Source organism: Manduca sexta, unplaced genomic scaffold (genome assembly GCF_014839805.1).
Source record: "Manduca sexta isolate Smith_Timp_Sample1 unplaced genomic scaffold, JHU_Msex_v1.0 HiC_scaffold_28, whole genome shotgun sequence".
In the NCBI taxonomy this organism is placed as follows: Eukaryota; Metazoa; Arthropoda; class Insecta; order Lepidoptera; family Sphingidae; genus Manduca; species Manduca sexta.
The window spans coordinates 112,793-128,435 of NW_023593800.1; the positions used below are offsets into that span (position 1 = coordinate 112,793).

General features: G+C 35.2%; 1 protein-coding gene and 1 pseudogene across 1 annotated transcript in view; both read left to right on the plus strand.

Annotated features, from left to right (window-relative positions):
- The window catches only part of LOC115453829 (probable aldehyde oxidase gad-3), a 30,604-nt gene extending 26,655 nt beyond the window's left edge, over window positions 1–3,949 (plus strand). Inside the window, exons 11-17 of the mRNA XM_037446259.1 lie at window positions 39–523; window positions 717–900; window positions 1,078–1,273; window positions 1,991–2,757; window positions 2,975–3,167; window positions 3,430–3,543; window positions 3,858–3,949. Of these exons, the coding sequence (XP_037302156.1) occupies window positions 39–523; window positions 717–900; window positions 1,078–1,273; window positions 1,991–2,757; window positions 2,975–3,167; window positions 3,430–3,543; window positions 3,858–3,928 (2,010 nt within the window). The 3' untranslated portion in view covers window positions 3,929–3,949. The remainder of the gene's footprint in view (window positions 1–38; window positions 524–716; window positions 901–1,077; window positions 1,274–1,990; window positions 2,758–2,974; window positions 3,168–3,429; window positions 3,544–3,857) is intronic.
- A 1,554-nt stretch (window positions 3,950–5,503) lies between these two features.
- Window positions 5,504–15,372, plus strand: LOC119192436 (annotated as a pseudogene).
- Window positions 15,373–15,643: the final 271 nt, after the last annotated feature.

Below are 15,643 nucleotides of genomic sequence, written 5' to 3' on the forward strand. Positions count from 1 at the left end.
TCAAATGTATATGGAATTGTATTTAATTTTGTCTACAGAAAATGCCAGGAGTAATAGCATTCTACTCAGCGAATGACATACCAGGTGAAAACTCGTTTACTCCAGCTGGTACCACATTCTATGTAGCCAATGAAGAAATATTTTGTAGCGGACAAATCAAGTACTACAATCAACCGATCGGCATGATCGTAGCTGAAACCCGACCTATTGCAGAACGAGCTGCGAAAGTAGTCATAGCAACATATAAAAATGTTAGGAAACCCCTACTTAGCATAAAAGATGCTAAAAAAGACCCAAACAGGAACACTTTGTTCACATCAACGACTGCTGAATCTAGAGGTACGGATGTTGTAAAGACGTTCCAAGGCAGTAACACGATTTTTGGGCAGTATCATTATACGATGGAGACACTGTGCTGCGTCTCGAAGACGTCTGAAGAGGGATTAGAGGTTCATTCTGCATGTCAGTGGATAGATGGCACCCAAGTCATGACGTCCAAGGCTTTGAATATTGATTGTCACAAGTAAGATTATGCATAAAGTTTATTATGAAGAGCGTTATACCAGTTATTGATAAGATTTTTAAAATTAACGCATTTCTTACCCATATCTTGTCTTCTTAATGTAACATGCATTGTGTGTGGCTAAATTTTTTTTATCGTTTAATGATATAAATATTCTGAGTACGATATCTTATTCTTCAATATTACTTTCAAGGATAGATGTCCACTTACGCCGTGTTGGAGGTGCATTTGGGATAAAGATCTCCCGCAGCATCCAAGTGGCTGTAGCTTGTAGTCTCGTTGTGCAGAAACTGAACAGGCCATGTCGATTCATACAATCATTGACCACCAATACAAAAGCTCTTGGCAAGAGGCTCTCTTGTTCTACTGATTATGAGGTAATAAAAAATTTGAAATTAATAATGTATTTTTATTCATTTGAAAGAAATCATTGTAATAATTACATGGTTTCATCGATATTGCTTCAAACAACATTATAAATAGATACAGATATTATTATGTTTATTTCTTGATAAAGAATTTTTCATGTTTAATATGAACTCTATTTCTTTTAGACTGGTGTGAATAATTCTGGAGTGATCCAGTACATTAACTACAAACTTTATGAAGACAATGGGTACAAAGTTAACGAAACTCTCACCATGCTCGGTACTGATGTGTTCTACAACTGCTACAATAACTCTAGATGGAACTATACGTGCTACGACTCTATTACTGATAAGGCAAAAAATACATGGTGCAGATCTCCAGGTAATGACATAGGATAAAATGACATGAAATAAAAATAATATTCTATACTACATTAACAAACATTGCTACAATGAGCAATATCTAGGATTGTTTTCTGAAAATATAGAGGCGTCGTATTTAATGACAGGGAGTGATACTCTTTCATACATTGTTAAGCCTAGATGCAAAAAAGCAGAATTAATACCAATCAAAGGCCACTATGTTATCAAACCAATATTGAAAATTCTGCCTATTTTGGTAATCAGAAAGCAGAAATAAAATATATTTATAAAAGTGAGGATATGTCACAATTTATAATTTAGCCAGTTAAGCGTGTATCCAAGCCCAAATTTATGAAGAATTACCGATATTTTCTACATAGGTATGAATAAATAGTTACAGTTATATAATGTAAGTTGAATAAATGAAAATGTTAGGATAAGAATATATTATTATGTTTAAAAACAATATTTTTTAATATTAGATACATACTCATTTTATTCATCATTATTTATAATCAATATTATAATGTAAGAGTTATGCAGGTTATTATATAAATATCTTGGTGCTTGGCCTTGCTATACCACAATTCACACAAGGATTTATGGGATTAATATTCTCAAATTGAGTGGGCGAAAAACTCTAAAAAAATAAGGTGAAGAACAATGTGGCCTAAAAGTCTTCGTCGGCTTTATATATTTTTTTTATTTTTAGTATATTTATAATAAATTATTTCAGGTACTCTAGAAAACATTGCTATGGCGGAATACCTCATGGAGCGAATCTCTTACGAAATGTCATTAGACCCAATAGACGTGAGATTAGCAAATCTAAACACTACTAGATTTAATGACCTCACGGAAATGTCAAATACATTGAAGACTACAGCAAAATATGCAGAAAGACGAGCTGCAATAACGAGTTATAACGCTCAGAACAGATGGAAGAAACGAGGCTTAAGGGTCGCATTCCTGAGATGGACTCCGGTTGGAGCCCAGTATTTAAACGCCAACATCTCTGTATTCCATGAGGATGGTACAGTTGCCATCGTTCACGCTGGTGTAGACATGGGCCAGGGGGTTAACACGAAGGCCGTGCAAGTTTGCGCTTATTTCCTTAAAATACCCATTAGCAAAATCCAAATTAAAGCAAAGAATACTACGTCGACGCCAAATGGATTCATATCTGGTGGTAGCCTTACGTCACAGAATATTATTATTGCTGTGAGGAGAGCTTGCGAGGAACTTTCAAGAAGACTTGCTCCAATCAGAGCTCGGATGGTTAACCCAACTTGGGAAGAATTGATCAAAGAGGCGTTTAATTCGAACGTGGATTTGCAAGTCCATGGATTTGCTGGTGCGGATGATGTACAGAACTTCAATATATACGGTGTAGCTATTGCTGAATCTGAGATAGATGTTTTGACTGGAGAAATGCAAATACGTAGGGTAGACATTCTGCAGGATGTTGGGCAAAGCGTTAGTCCAGAAATCGATGTTGGTCAAGTGAGTACAAGTACTAACTCAATTTATTACTAAATAGTTCTGGGTGAAAATCAATGTCATTGAACCCTTCCACCTGGCGCACGCTGAACCTATGTCTTAAGTTCTTAGAGCGCTGCCGTACCGCGCATGCAGTACAACTACGCCACCGAGGCAGTAGAAGATGAAGACTTGAAATATGAATTATTGAATATTATAAACTGAGATCTTCATTTTTCAGGTCGAAGGAGCATTCATAATGGGGCTAGGATATTGGACGTGTGAAGAACTGGTATACGATAAAAAAACCGGAGAAGTCCTGACAGATCGCACCTGGAATTACCCGATACCGTTAGCACTAGATATTCCACAGGACTTCAGAGTTTATTTTAGGAAGAAATCTTATAGCACAGAACTGATTTTAGGAGCCAAAGGTTAGAGTATCGCTATTTCTTTAAATTACATAAATATCATTAAACTTGTGTCTCACAAGGTTAGGTAGTCTATGGATTGGCGCCTGAGGATTTCCATTTGGAATGATATTGAAATATCACTTTCATTTCACCTATTTTTATTAATCGGCTCATAAGAGTACATTCCTGTCGAGTTAGAGGACGCTTCAACAATTCAACTTTTTTGGTATTTTTATAATCAACTTAACGTCAAAACTAACAATTACTTAAAACGTTTTTACAGGTACTGGTGAACCACCAATGTGCTTAGCAATTGTGGTGGCGTTTGCAATCAGAGAAGCAATTGTAGCTGCTCGGCAAGAATCTGGAATACCTAGCACCCAGTGGTTTGAAATAGGTTGGTTATTATCATAAATCATGTTTGTCTTAGTACAACCTACTATGGACTTAAGACGAAGATAGTTTAAATTACTTTTTACTGAGCAACTCTGGCTACTTTTTTATAATTCAATTCCCTACTGATGAAAAACTACTCTAGTTTTTAAATGACGCTATAATAATTATAGTAAAAATACCCACAAGTTTGCATTAAAATGCACTGTATATGCAGTGTAATTACCTGTCTCATAAACATCGTTATAAATACACTTTTTTTATATTAACTAAATTGTTCCTTGCATACAAGATACAGTTATGTATATTTTGTTACAGATGGCCCGTACACGGTAGAAAAAATATGCCTGGCGTCATCAAATTGCATAAAAGATTTCAAATTGTATTGAAATAAAAGATTGAGTGTGTGATCTTTGTGTTTTTATTTTCATTTTTTATAACCAGGGGAGCCTATTCCGTCTATAGGGGTATATCCGTATTTTTGCAAGTGCAGGTGTTTCAATCGAAAGACAACTTTAAATCCATACGGATAAAAAGTTAAAAATACCCTATTTACATATACGTCTAACAAAGGTGACCATCAATTAGAACGCCGATAATTTTAAAAGTCGGATTAGCCCCGTAATCTTCCTGACTATACTTGCATTACCTTTCATGGGCTGTTAATTTGAGGATAGGAATAGGGAAGAGGGAGAAGGATTTATTTGGGTATCCTGACGCTCAAACATTTTTCTCGCAAGCAGAGCTGAGAGTTAACTTACTAAAAATATTTTATTCTCCAACGTTTTTCAAAGATGCTGATAGCTATTATGAAGTTACTTATAACAGCGCAGCAAGCGATGTGCAGCGTACATGTGTTAGTAACAAATTCGCGTTAAATTTTCAATATAAACATCTTGTTGTCGATGTCAGCGCTATAAAGAAAATAACGCAAGCAATAATATGAAAATAAATGGAAACATAACGCAGCATGTTGCGGACGAGCGCTCCGTAATCAAAATTATGTTTCAAATTAGACAGTTAGCTTTTTTATCTGACTTTTATATGTTACTAGGAGTTGCTTGCAGTTTCACGCGCGTGTAAAATCTTTCCCACTAAAAGTCCCTTAATGACTGTAATGACCCAATATCCCATTTGGATGACGCCAGCGAAATAAATTTTAAAATCTAATCAAAAATTTGCTACGGGAACAAATTACTGGGATAAGAAGTTGTCTATGTTTTAATCCAGAATACTGTCTATTCATGTGACGAATTCGAAACGACATTCAAACTTATTCACAATTTTTCGCACGTATAATATTATTATTTACCGAATTTTATATATCATACTTATATGTTACTCGTTATTTTTAATATCATTACTTTCCCATTCTCTTGCTTTAATATAAATAAAATAATTGAATATAGTTGACAATTTTATATCGTAAAAACAATACATGTTATGTTTTATATTTTCGACGCATGCGCATGACACCTTAGAATGTAGTGCATTTATTATTATTGTGACATATTATTGGAGTTAATAATAATGTGGCAGCTAATAGATGTCGCAATTATAATTAAAGAAATAAGATAAGAAGTAAGATTTGATTGTATTACTTAGGGAATGAGAATAAAATAATATTTTTTTAAAGCCCGTGATTTATTTTATAAACTGTGTCACTACCCAAACATTACAAAATATCTCTATACATTTTTGCATTTATAGGAGTCCAATAAAATTTACAGTAATAAAGGTTGACGGGCGAATTTAATAAGACCAAATTACTACGGGATAAAAGTACTTTATTTAAATGACTACATAAGTATTTGTTTGTACATTATAGAATGTAAATAATTACTCTTAACATTACAAATTTGCAGCGTGCGCGTCCCAATTTCTCGCTCGTATGTTTTTATTTATGAAATTTTGCCTGCATTTACAATTTTCTAATATTGTAACCATCAGTGTGTCGTGTAAGTGGTTCAACAGCGTGCTCCACACATGGACAGAATAAAATTCAAAATCAATGGCCAAGAGTACTCAGGTTCGTATTTTTTTATAACATAACTTAGATAAACATTATAAAGATTACCTAGTCTTTTGTTGGCGCCTAAGCGTGGGACTAGACATAAAAAGTAACCTGCTCCCATTACTACACAAATCTTGAATATTTATTTTATAAAGGTTCGTATCTATGCTCGGAAATCTTTAAAAGAGGCCTATATTTAGCAGTGGACTTTATGTGGCTGATGATGAAAGGTCCGTAATTACATTCAGTGGAAATTATCTTCTAGTGGGTAACGAAGTCAGTTCTGACATGATGCTGCTGGACTACATCAGAAATGTACTAGAGCTGCGAGGAACAAAATACATGTGTCGGCAGGCTGGCTGCGGTGCGTGTATTATCTCTGCTAAGCGCCCTGGCACCGGCATTTATTCTGTTAACTCGGTAAATTGAATTTGATGTGTTTTCTTACTATTGTATTAATATTGCTATGGAGGGAAGTGGACAATTAATATTTCCAACTCCTCCCTATCTTTCTATTTGAATTTCGTTGCGGGATAATGACATATTAGTTTTTCCTGAGACTCGCCGAGCTTCACTGCTCGGTGTCATAAAATGCGTGCCACTGCTGATCCTGGCTTACAGGAGTTGTAGTGGTGGGGGTGAGGGCGGGAAATTCTCGTATTGTATTAATATTAAAGATCCTCAATGAGATTCTCAGATAATTTTTAATCTAGATAAGTATATATTACTAGAAAACATTAAAACACATTTTTACACTTTTAAAGACCTAGTCAAAATTTTTGGTATTTTAAATTTTAGTAAAACTTTGTTTGTAGTTTGTTTTTTGAAGCGCAGAGTTTTAAAGTGACTTTCTACAAAATGATGTCATTTTTTAGTGTATGGTCCATATCACTTCATGCCAGGATTGGGATATAACGACTATCGAAGATTTGGGGAACAGAAAAAAGGGATACCATGTTCTGCAACAAACTCTGGCTAAATACAATGGCACCCAATGCGGATACTGTTCTCCTGGATGGGTGATGTCGATGTATAGGTAAATATACGGATTTATACCGGTGACAAAGTACTGTACTGCTTTTTATTGAATCAGATTCGACAATCTTTTTACCGAAACATTGACAAACGCCAGAATTATGTCTTATATCTATTTTTTTAACTAGATATTAAGGAAATCATTTTTCAGTCTTCTACAAAGTAAAAAGGAACTTACTATGATGGAAATAGAACAGTCTTTAGGTAGCAATATTTGTAGATGTACTGGCTACCGGCCTATATTGGAAGCCTTTAAAACGTTTGCCAAAGACGCTCCTAGAGAACGACAAATTTTGGATATTGAAGACTTAAGTATCTGTGATAAGACAGGAAAGGTTTGTGATAAGGTCTGTGATGAAGATGACTGGTGTATGGTCTCTAAAGATGATGTAGAAATTCAAGAAGTTATTGCTATCACACTTTTGGATGGGAGAAGGTGGTTCAGAGTAAACCAGGTGAATAATATTATAGAACTGTTCCGGAAAGAAGGTACTGACTCGTACCAGCTCGTTGCCGGGAATACCGCTAAAGGTATGTGCATTTTTTAAAGATTGTAGAAGGTATAATTTCCAATTTTATGAATCAAAAGAGTAAATGTTTCATACAGAACACACCAACTCATTGTATAAGAATTAAACATGTACGCAATAACGACAGATCCGCTTTCTATTACACAATTATTAGAATTTCAGCGGTATATGTATACAGTGTGTATTTTTAGTCGACTGACCTATTTAAACACATGACAGTTCTTGCTTGTGAGTAGCTAATAAAAATATACGAATAAAAAATAATGATAAATGACAGAGTAGGTAAACCTCAATTGTTTTTTTCGTTTAAAAAGTCTATTAACGTGTGGGTACCCTTATGATTGCTCTCTCCGTCTTCTTGAGCGTGCAACGGCACGTTGACCGAACATCCTCAGGTGTTGGTTTATATCTAACATACGGTTGTAGGAAGGAATTTGGCAGTTTAGAAACATCTCCCGGTACAGCCTAATCGTTTGTTTCACAATGTCGTTGGACCACACGTAGGCATGAACCATATATATTCTTCGTTTGAATATTAATAGTAGTAGTATCGCGCGCGGGATAGTAAATAGGAATTAAGATAAGCGTACGGTAATAATTTTGACAGGCAGATTTAACGACGTTTTTGCATTTATTGCGGGGTGCGCGAGAGTGCTTCTAGTCGGCGGCGCATCGGCGGCAAAACAATAGAAATGGGCGGGGGTTGTGCGCGGGGTGTCATTATCGTGAGGATCGTGTTGAAACATTATGACCGCGGGCAGCTCGATGACTCGATAATTTTCAGGCGCACATAGCGACCAAAAATAATGTCTAATAGAAATTCCCGTCAGAAATTAAGGTCATATTATGTGTGATATATATTTGTGACGAAAATCGAACTCTGGATAACCTCCTGAAACAGATCCCCGACTAACCTTACACATTGTATATACTGGTTGCACTTCTATCTATCCCTTCGGTGTTAAGGCCGTGAATTTATCTAATCAAAATATATATTCTCTTGGAAAAGCACTTCTAAAGCATACCCACAACACCAACGAAGTTGTAAACATTTCAGGGGTTTATGTCACGAACGAAGCTCCCAAACTTCTAATAGACATAAGTGGGGTCCAAGAACTAAAGGGTTGGACCCTAGACCAAAATTTGGTAATTGGTGCCGGCGCAACACTCAGTGAATTGTTGGAGATATACAAAAGTTTATCTGATAGCGAAAACTTCAGTTACTTCAAAGCGTTTTACGAGCATATGAAAATGGTAGCGCATGTTGCTGTGAGAAATGTGAGTGTTTTCTTTATATTTTCTATATAACCGTCCGTATGGAAACACATGCAGGTCGTGCACCTGATGTATTTGATGCATTTTGCTCATAAACGGTGCCAACTCAATCCAAAATACTATATTCTTATTACTTGAGCCAATATTATTTTTAGTTCGTCACTTTGAAAAATTGAATTCTACTATTTTCCTTAAACTTATACTTTCTTTACATATTGAAATTTAATTAATGAGTTAGAATAAAATTTCGTACAAATCGGCATACATTGGCAACAATGTCTGCAAACTGTTTGACGGCAGAAATAGACAAAGAGCTGGTTTCTGCCTAAACGTTTTTCGCCAAGTGTTTGTATATTTTGTTATTAGGATTTATATTGTTCTAGATTGGAACTATAGCGGGAAATTTGATGATCAAACACCAACACAAAGAATTTCCATCGGATTTATACCTCATGTTCGAAACTGTTGGGGCTCAGATGACTGTCTGTAAGTAATTTTATTAACCAAGTTTTTATTTTAATACGTAATAATATATTTAAATAATATAATAACCATGAATAACGTGAGTTTTAGTATTTAAGTACTGTGGATTGCGAATACAAATATACTTTAACCAGAATTATGTAGATACTGATGACAAAGAATATTTTATACTTATAAAAGCAATAAAAATAAAATGTATTTTTAGTAAACTATAGAAGCAAAGTGGTTGTAACTATGCAAGAATTCCTGAATTTAGATATGAAGGAGCAGTCATTATAAACATTATGCTACCGCCATTAAACAGTGACTACAAAGTGACTACGTTTAAGGTACGTTTAAAATCCAATTTATTCCATATAAATTGTTTCATTTTAGGACATTATAAAAAAAACAGATAATAAGAAGTTAAAAATATTTTTTTGCGGGACATGAAGAACTTCTTATGCATAAATACATCCTGACCAAATTTTTGTTCTTGGAATAAAGAAAAGCTGGTAAGACTGTTAGCTGTTAATTTTCTTTCTTCTCCGCGTCTTGGGATACAAAAAATTACACTTTTTCAAGCATGTTGCAGAAAGCCGTTGGTTAATTTTAGAAAGGGCCTGTGTCTCGTAAACCTAAAAAGAACAGAAATAAAACAATTTAAACAATTCCAGGTCATGCCAAAGTCACAAAACGCTGTCGCCATTGTAAACGCTGGATTTCTTTACAAATGTAAAGAGAACATTGTAGAATCGGCAAGGATAGTCTTCGGTGGCTTATCAATGAGCATTATCAGAGCAGTTCAACAGAACGGTTTCTTCAAAGGAAATCTCTGTTTACCAACCAGACCTTACGAGCGGCTATTAAAATGCTGGACAAAGAGTTGGTGGTGACTGAGATGCCTCCAGCACCGTCGGCTGTTTATAGAAAGAAACTAGCCATCGGATTATTTTACAAAGTACGTACATTTATTATAAAACGAACACAATAATATTGCAAACCGTCTTCTAGTTTGTCAACCAGTATAATAAACAGGACACCAATGTATGTGATGACCTTACAGGAAAGTGCCTGAAACGTGGCTTATACAAGCTGAGATATTTTAAAATTATTTCATATTTTAGACGCAATAAAATAACATCATAATATTTACTTTTTATCTTCAAAGAACCTTCAAACCAAATCACCTTTAAAAAGCGGTGATAACCTAGTTGGGTGTGGAACGGACTGCCAAGACGAATGTCCGCAAGTTCAAATCCCAAGGGCACACACCTGTGACTTTTCTAAAATTATGTGTGTATTCTTTGCGAATTATCGCTTGCTTTAACGGTGAAGGAAAACACCGTAAGGAAACGTGCATACCTGAGAAGTTCTCTATAGAAATTTTGAGGGTGCATGAAGTCTACCAACCCGCACTAGGCCGCCGTGGTGGACTAAGGTCTTATGCCTCTCAGTAGCAGAGGAGGCCCGCGCCCAGCAGTTAGACAGTTTATAATACAGGGCTGATATTATTATCACCTTTCTCAATATTCCAGGGTCTCCTATCATTATGTCCTAAGACTACAGTAAGCGACCTGTATCGCTCCGGTGCTGTGAGATTGCGCGAAACACGTCCTGTTTCCAACGGCAAGCAGTTTTTTGACACCAATCCCACAGAGTGGCCTCTCACCCAACCTATGCCGAAAGTTGAAGCTTTGGTAAGGAAAACAAATTAAATTTCTGACCGCGAGATGGACTGTTCCTCGATCGTCAACATTAAAGAACGACTGTTAAACAACCTGAGGGTTGAGTTTAGTTTGATCGCTTTGCTGTGATATAATCTTTCTCATAACTGGACCCAACCAGCTCCAGTGGGATGAGTATAAAGAAGAATTTACTTTATCAAAATTACTTTTACTAGAAATGTACTTTTAGTAAATGAAATTTGTTTTAAATGATAAAATATATTTATGTAAAAAGTAAATTCAAAATAATATCTTATTTAATTTTATTACAAAAACAAAAATTGTATGAGAATATACAAGTTCATATGCAAAATTATATTAAGATCAAAGATTTGAAAGACATTTTATATTGCCCTATATAATTTTATTGTTCTTTGCTTAGTTTTTACTATAAAGTAAGATTCAATGCTAATACGTGTTGCTAATCCTAAGCTTGGAATCGAAAAACATCTGTCCAACATTTATTTGAAATAATAAACAATTATCGTACTTTATTTTCCAATTTAAACTCTAACAAGGATTAAAAGTTTGTAATATTTTTTACGATATTAATGCCACAACGAAAATAGATTAAAATCTAAAAGAAATTATTGTGGTTAGTGACTTTTTAATAATTCATTGGCTTTAAAGTTTGAAAGTAAGCAATCTAATAGCAAAATTGATTTAATAGAAAATTATGTAACTCATAAAGTAATATGATCATTAAATTTCACGAATACCTTTCCAAGCACGAATATAATTAATTGCCCAACGGGGACTACCTTAATGATTTCTTATGTTTACGAAAATGTTAGACATTAAAATAAAGACTTATTTTGCGTATTTTATCGCGGTTTTTATATTATAATTTTCTCCTGACGTTTCGAAGATTTTGCAGCCTTCGTGGTCACGGGCGGACTGAGGTTTTAGTCAAAGTTACATTTTATAATATCTATCTACATTTTACAATTATAGAACTGCGTACTACCTTCTTTTGAATTTTATTTCAAAATAGAAACTTAACACATAGAAACCACCATGCGATATTCTATTCACACGTGCCTTGATAGAATGATATTTAGAAACTATAATTCCGAGTACATACGCATGTAACATCAAGCCATTCTCTTTTTTTGAGACAGAGTTGTAACACGCTTATATTTTGACAACTATGTTAAATTCATATACGGGCATAAATATACCAAGTAGTATATGAATAATTCATCTCCCTTGCAACTATCAATGTCACAATAAAATATATAACAGGTGGTAGGTCTTTTATGTCAGTCCACCTAGGTATAGTTCTGCCGCTAAGCAGCAGTGTATAGTCACTGTTGTGTTCCGGTTTGAAGGACATTGTAGCCAGTATAACTACTGGACATAATAAGCCTTAACATCTCATGTCTCAGGATGGCGAGCGCAGTGGAATACCAAAATAATAATTTGTAATTCAAGGTGTTGGATGGTGTCTACTGTTTAGGAGCGGTCGTATCGCTTACCTCCAGGCGAAAGAAAAGCTCATCTCATAATATAAAGCAATAAAAAACATATATAATCTGGGATATGGTCAGAATGTCGTAATTTCTATTCCAGATCCAGTGTGCAGGGGAAGCACAATATACAGATGATATTCCAAAGTTCCCCCACGAAGTATACGGATCCTTTGTACTAGCTACTGTAGGTAGGGGGAATATTGTGTCTATCGATCCTAAGAAGGCATTGGTAAGGTTTTTACATATCACGTCTTGAAATAATTTCTACTGAAAAACTATTATATTGTTTGTATTTTCCAAACAATCTCCTGATTTTAATATTACACACTACTCAAAACCAAATAGCATCCACCATAAATTTATAATTCGAGTTATAATTATCCAAATAAAGCATTTCATTGTATAATTCACATGCTTATTAGCTAATACATTTTTTTTACTATTTACAGAGTATACCAGGAGTTATAGCATTCTATTCAGCTAAAGACATTCCCGGTTTGAACTCATTCACACCACGAGATGATCCAAAATACCAGATAGACGAGGAAGTATTTTGCAGTGGCGAAGTCAGATACTACAGCCAGCCAATCGGTGTGATTGTAGCTGAGACGCGACATATAGCTGACGTAGCAGCTAAATTAGTTGAAGTACAATATGCCAATGTTAAAAAACCTGTTATAGACGTCAAGGAAGCTAAAAAAGTTCTAAAGAGGAATGTTCAGATAGGAAATCTGACGCAACGGAAAAAGGAGATGATGTTACAAAGGTGGTAAAAGGAAGTAACACGATTTATGCGCAGTATCATTTCACTCTCGAAACTTTGGTTTGTGTGACTGCTCCGAGTGAGGAGGGTTTGCATGTGTACGCAACGGCGCAGTGGATGGATGGTATGCAAGTTATGATATCAAGAGCTTTGAATATGGACGTTAACAGGTAGATAACCTAAATGGCTAAAAAGACCTTAATATGTTAAGACATATAATATTATAAATGCAAAAGTCACACTAATTAGTAAAATAATAAAGTAGGTAATTGATTAATTGACGACGAAATATGTTTTATAGAGTCGACATCCACGTGCGCCGTCTGGGCGGTGCGTTCGGTATCAAAATATCTAGAAGCATCCAAACTGCAGTGGCTTGCAGCCTCATTACGCTGAAGCTGAACAAGCCTTGTCGCATAATCCAGTCTATGTCTACAACTGCAAAGGCGATGGGAAAAAGTTTCCATGCTCCAGTGATTTTGAGGTATTTATTCCCCTAAGTATTTTAATAAAATACCAACTATATTATTAGTCCTAACGCTACTTGTATGATATATCTTAAACACTGGACATCATGACTTTTCTAAGGCAATATGTTTATAAATATCTTTTGATCCTACGAAATATTAATTCGAAACAAAATTATTTTGATAATTGTTACGGAATTTTAACCCTCTTATTCCTCACCTCTCATTGTCTACACTGCCATGATATCTCATGCAACACTTAATTCTCAGGTAGGTGTCAACAATTCTGGTATAATACAGTACGTTAACTATAATGTTTATGAAGATAATGGTTTTACAACAAACGAGAAACTGGCCGAGTTTGGAGTGGACGTGTTCAACAACTGTTATGACAAGTCCAGGTGGAACTACAGGTGCTTTAATACAACCACTGATACTTCTAAAAATACGTGGTTCCGAGCTCCTGGTGAGTAGCCATTAATTGTTTGTTTTCAAACATTGTGTATGTATCTTCTAAATAAAATATGCTTAGCTTGTCGAAATCTTATCCCACTTCAAATTAGGTTCCTACAGATTATTAAATGCACTGAATGCCTTGTAGGTTTAGTTGTATTCCATGTGCGGTTCGACCACTGCTCTGAGTTTCTGGGTTCAAATCCCTCTCCGGGCAAATTGATATTTGGATATTCTTGCTTTATTATGCCCGGAGTCTAGAATTTGTACCCGATATGGCGATAACCTCGCTCCTTACCACATCATGGGGCGGAACACAATTAGCGAAAAATGGGTATCCTGGTTGAACCGTAACCTACCTCTGTTGGGCTAAAGGCGTGATAGGGGCTTTAATTGTTTGCTTTCTTAAATGCACTATCACTATTTCTTTTAGTAATTTTAAAACGAACTAAAATCTTACTTGTAATACAGCCAAATCAAGAAGTTTTTTATTTAAGTATATATTAAAGTTGCCCCAACTAAGTAACCCAACATTATAATTGTCTTCTAACAGGTACTATGGAAACCATCGCTATGACAGAATTAATGATAGAACAAATTGCATACGAACTCGCAATAGACCCACTACAACTCAGGCTTACAAACTTAAGTTCTAATTACTCAGAACTTAAAACAATGGTTGAAACGTTTAAAAAAGAAGTAAAATACATCGAAAGAAAAGCGAAAGTGAATAAATACAACATTGACAATCGGTGGAAAAAGCAAGGCTTAAGGTTCGCGGTAATGAGATATCATCATATTGCCAACAGATACTTTGACGTTAATATGAGTGTTTATCATTGGGACGGAACTGTATCTATAACACATGGAGGTATCGAAATTGGCCAAGGAATAAACACAAAAGCTATGCAAATCGCTGCCTATATTCTGAAAATACCTCTAGAAAAGATACAAGTAAAAGCTAATAACACAATAATAGCTCCAAACTGCTCCGTAACTGGTGGAAGTTTGACGTCACAAAACGTAGGGATCGGGTAGAAAGATGCTGTCACGAATTACTCAAGAGGCTGGAACCTATACGAAGTAATATGACAAATCCAACATGGGAGCAGTTGATAAAAAAAGCTTACCAATCGAATGTAGATTTGCAAACCCATGGATTTGTTAATGCTGGTGATGTGGTTGACTATAATGTGTATGGAATAGCTTTAGCTGAAGTGGAAATAGATGTATTAACCGGAGAATCAGATGTCTTGAGAGTGGATGTAATGGAGGACGCCGGACAAAGTGTGAATCCTGATATTGATGTTGGGCAAGTAAGTGTTTCTTCAAATTGTAACCCCTTTCAAACTTCAGAACCCGATCACGTAGGTACTTAAGGCGTGCGTATTACCATTGCAACATCTGTTTGTAATACTTTGGTTTAGATTATTACATAATGTATTCAATGCTGCGTTCAATACCGATAAAGAGAAATTAATTGAAGCCCATTTTCTATTTAATTACATACGAACCTTCATATTGGGCTAATATTTTTATTACAATTACAATAAAATTGTTATCAAAATATTTCCATTTACCTCAAATTTTTTCTTTGAATAGCTTTATACTATAAACTTAAATGAACCAGCTTAACCGGACTTAACCTTAATTGCCTTAATCCGATCAACTGACGCATTCATTGCATGATATAGTGAAGTCTCTCATAAAACAACCCCACGTAAAGTGGTAAAAGTTTGTAAGATGAAATCAAAATTCATCACCATCATCATCATTATCATCAGCCTATATTTTAGTCCGCTGTTCGACATAGGCCTCCTCCAATACGCCATTTCACCCGGTCTTCGGTTAAGGATTGGTATTTTTTGGTATTGTATGTGATGGTAATTACCATAATAGGAGGTAC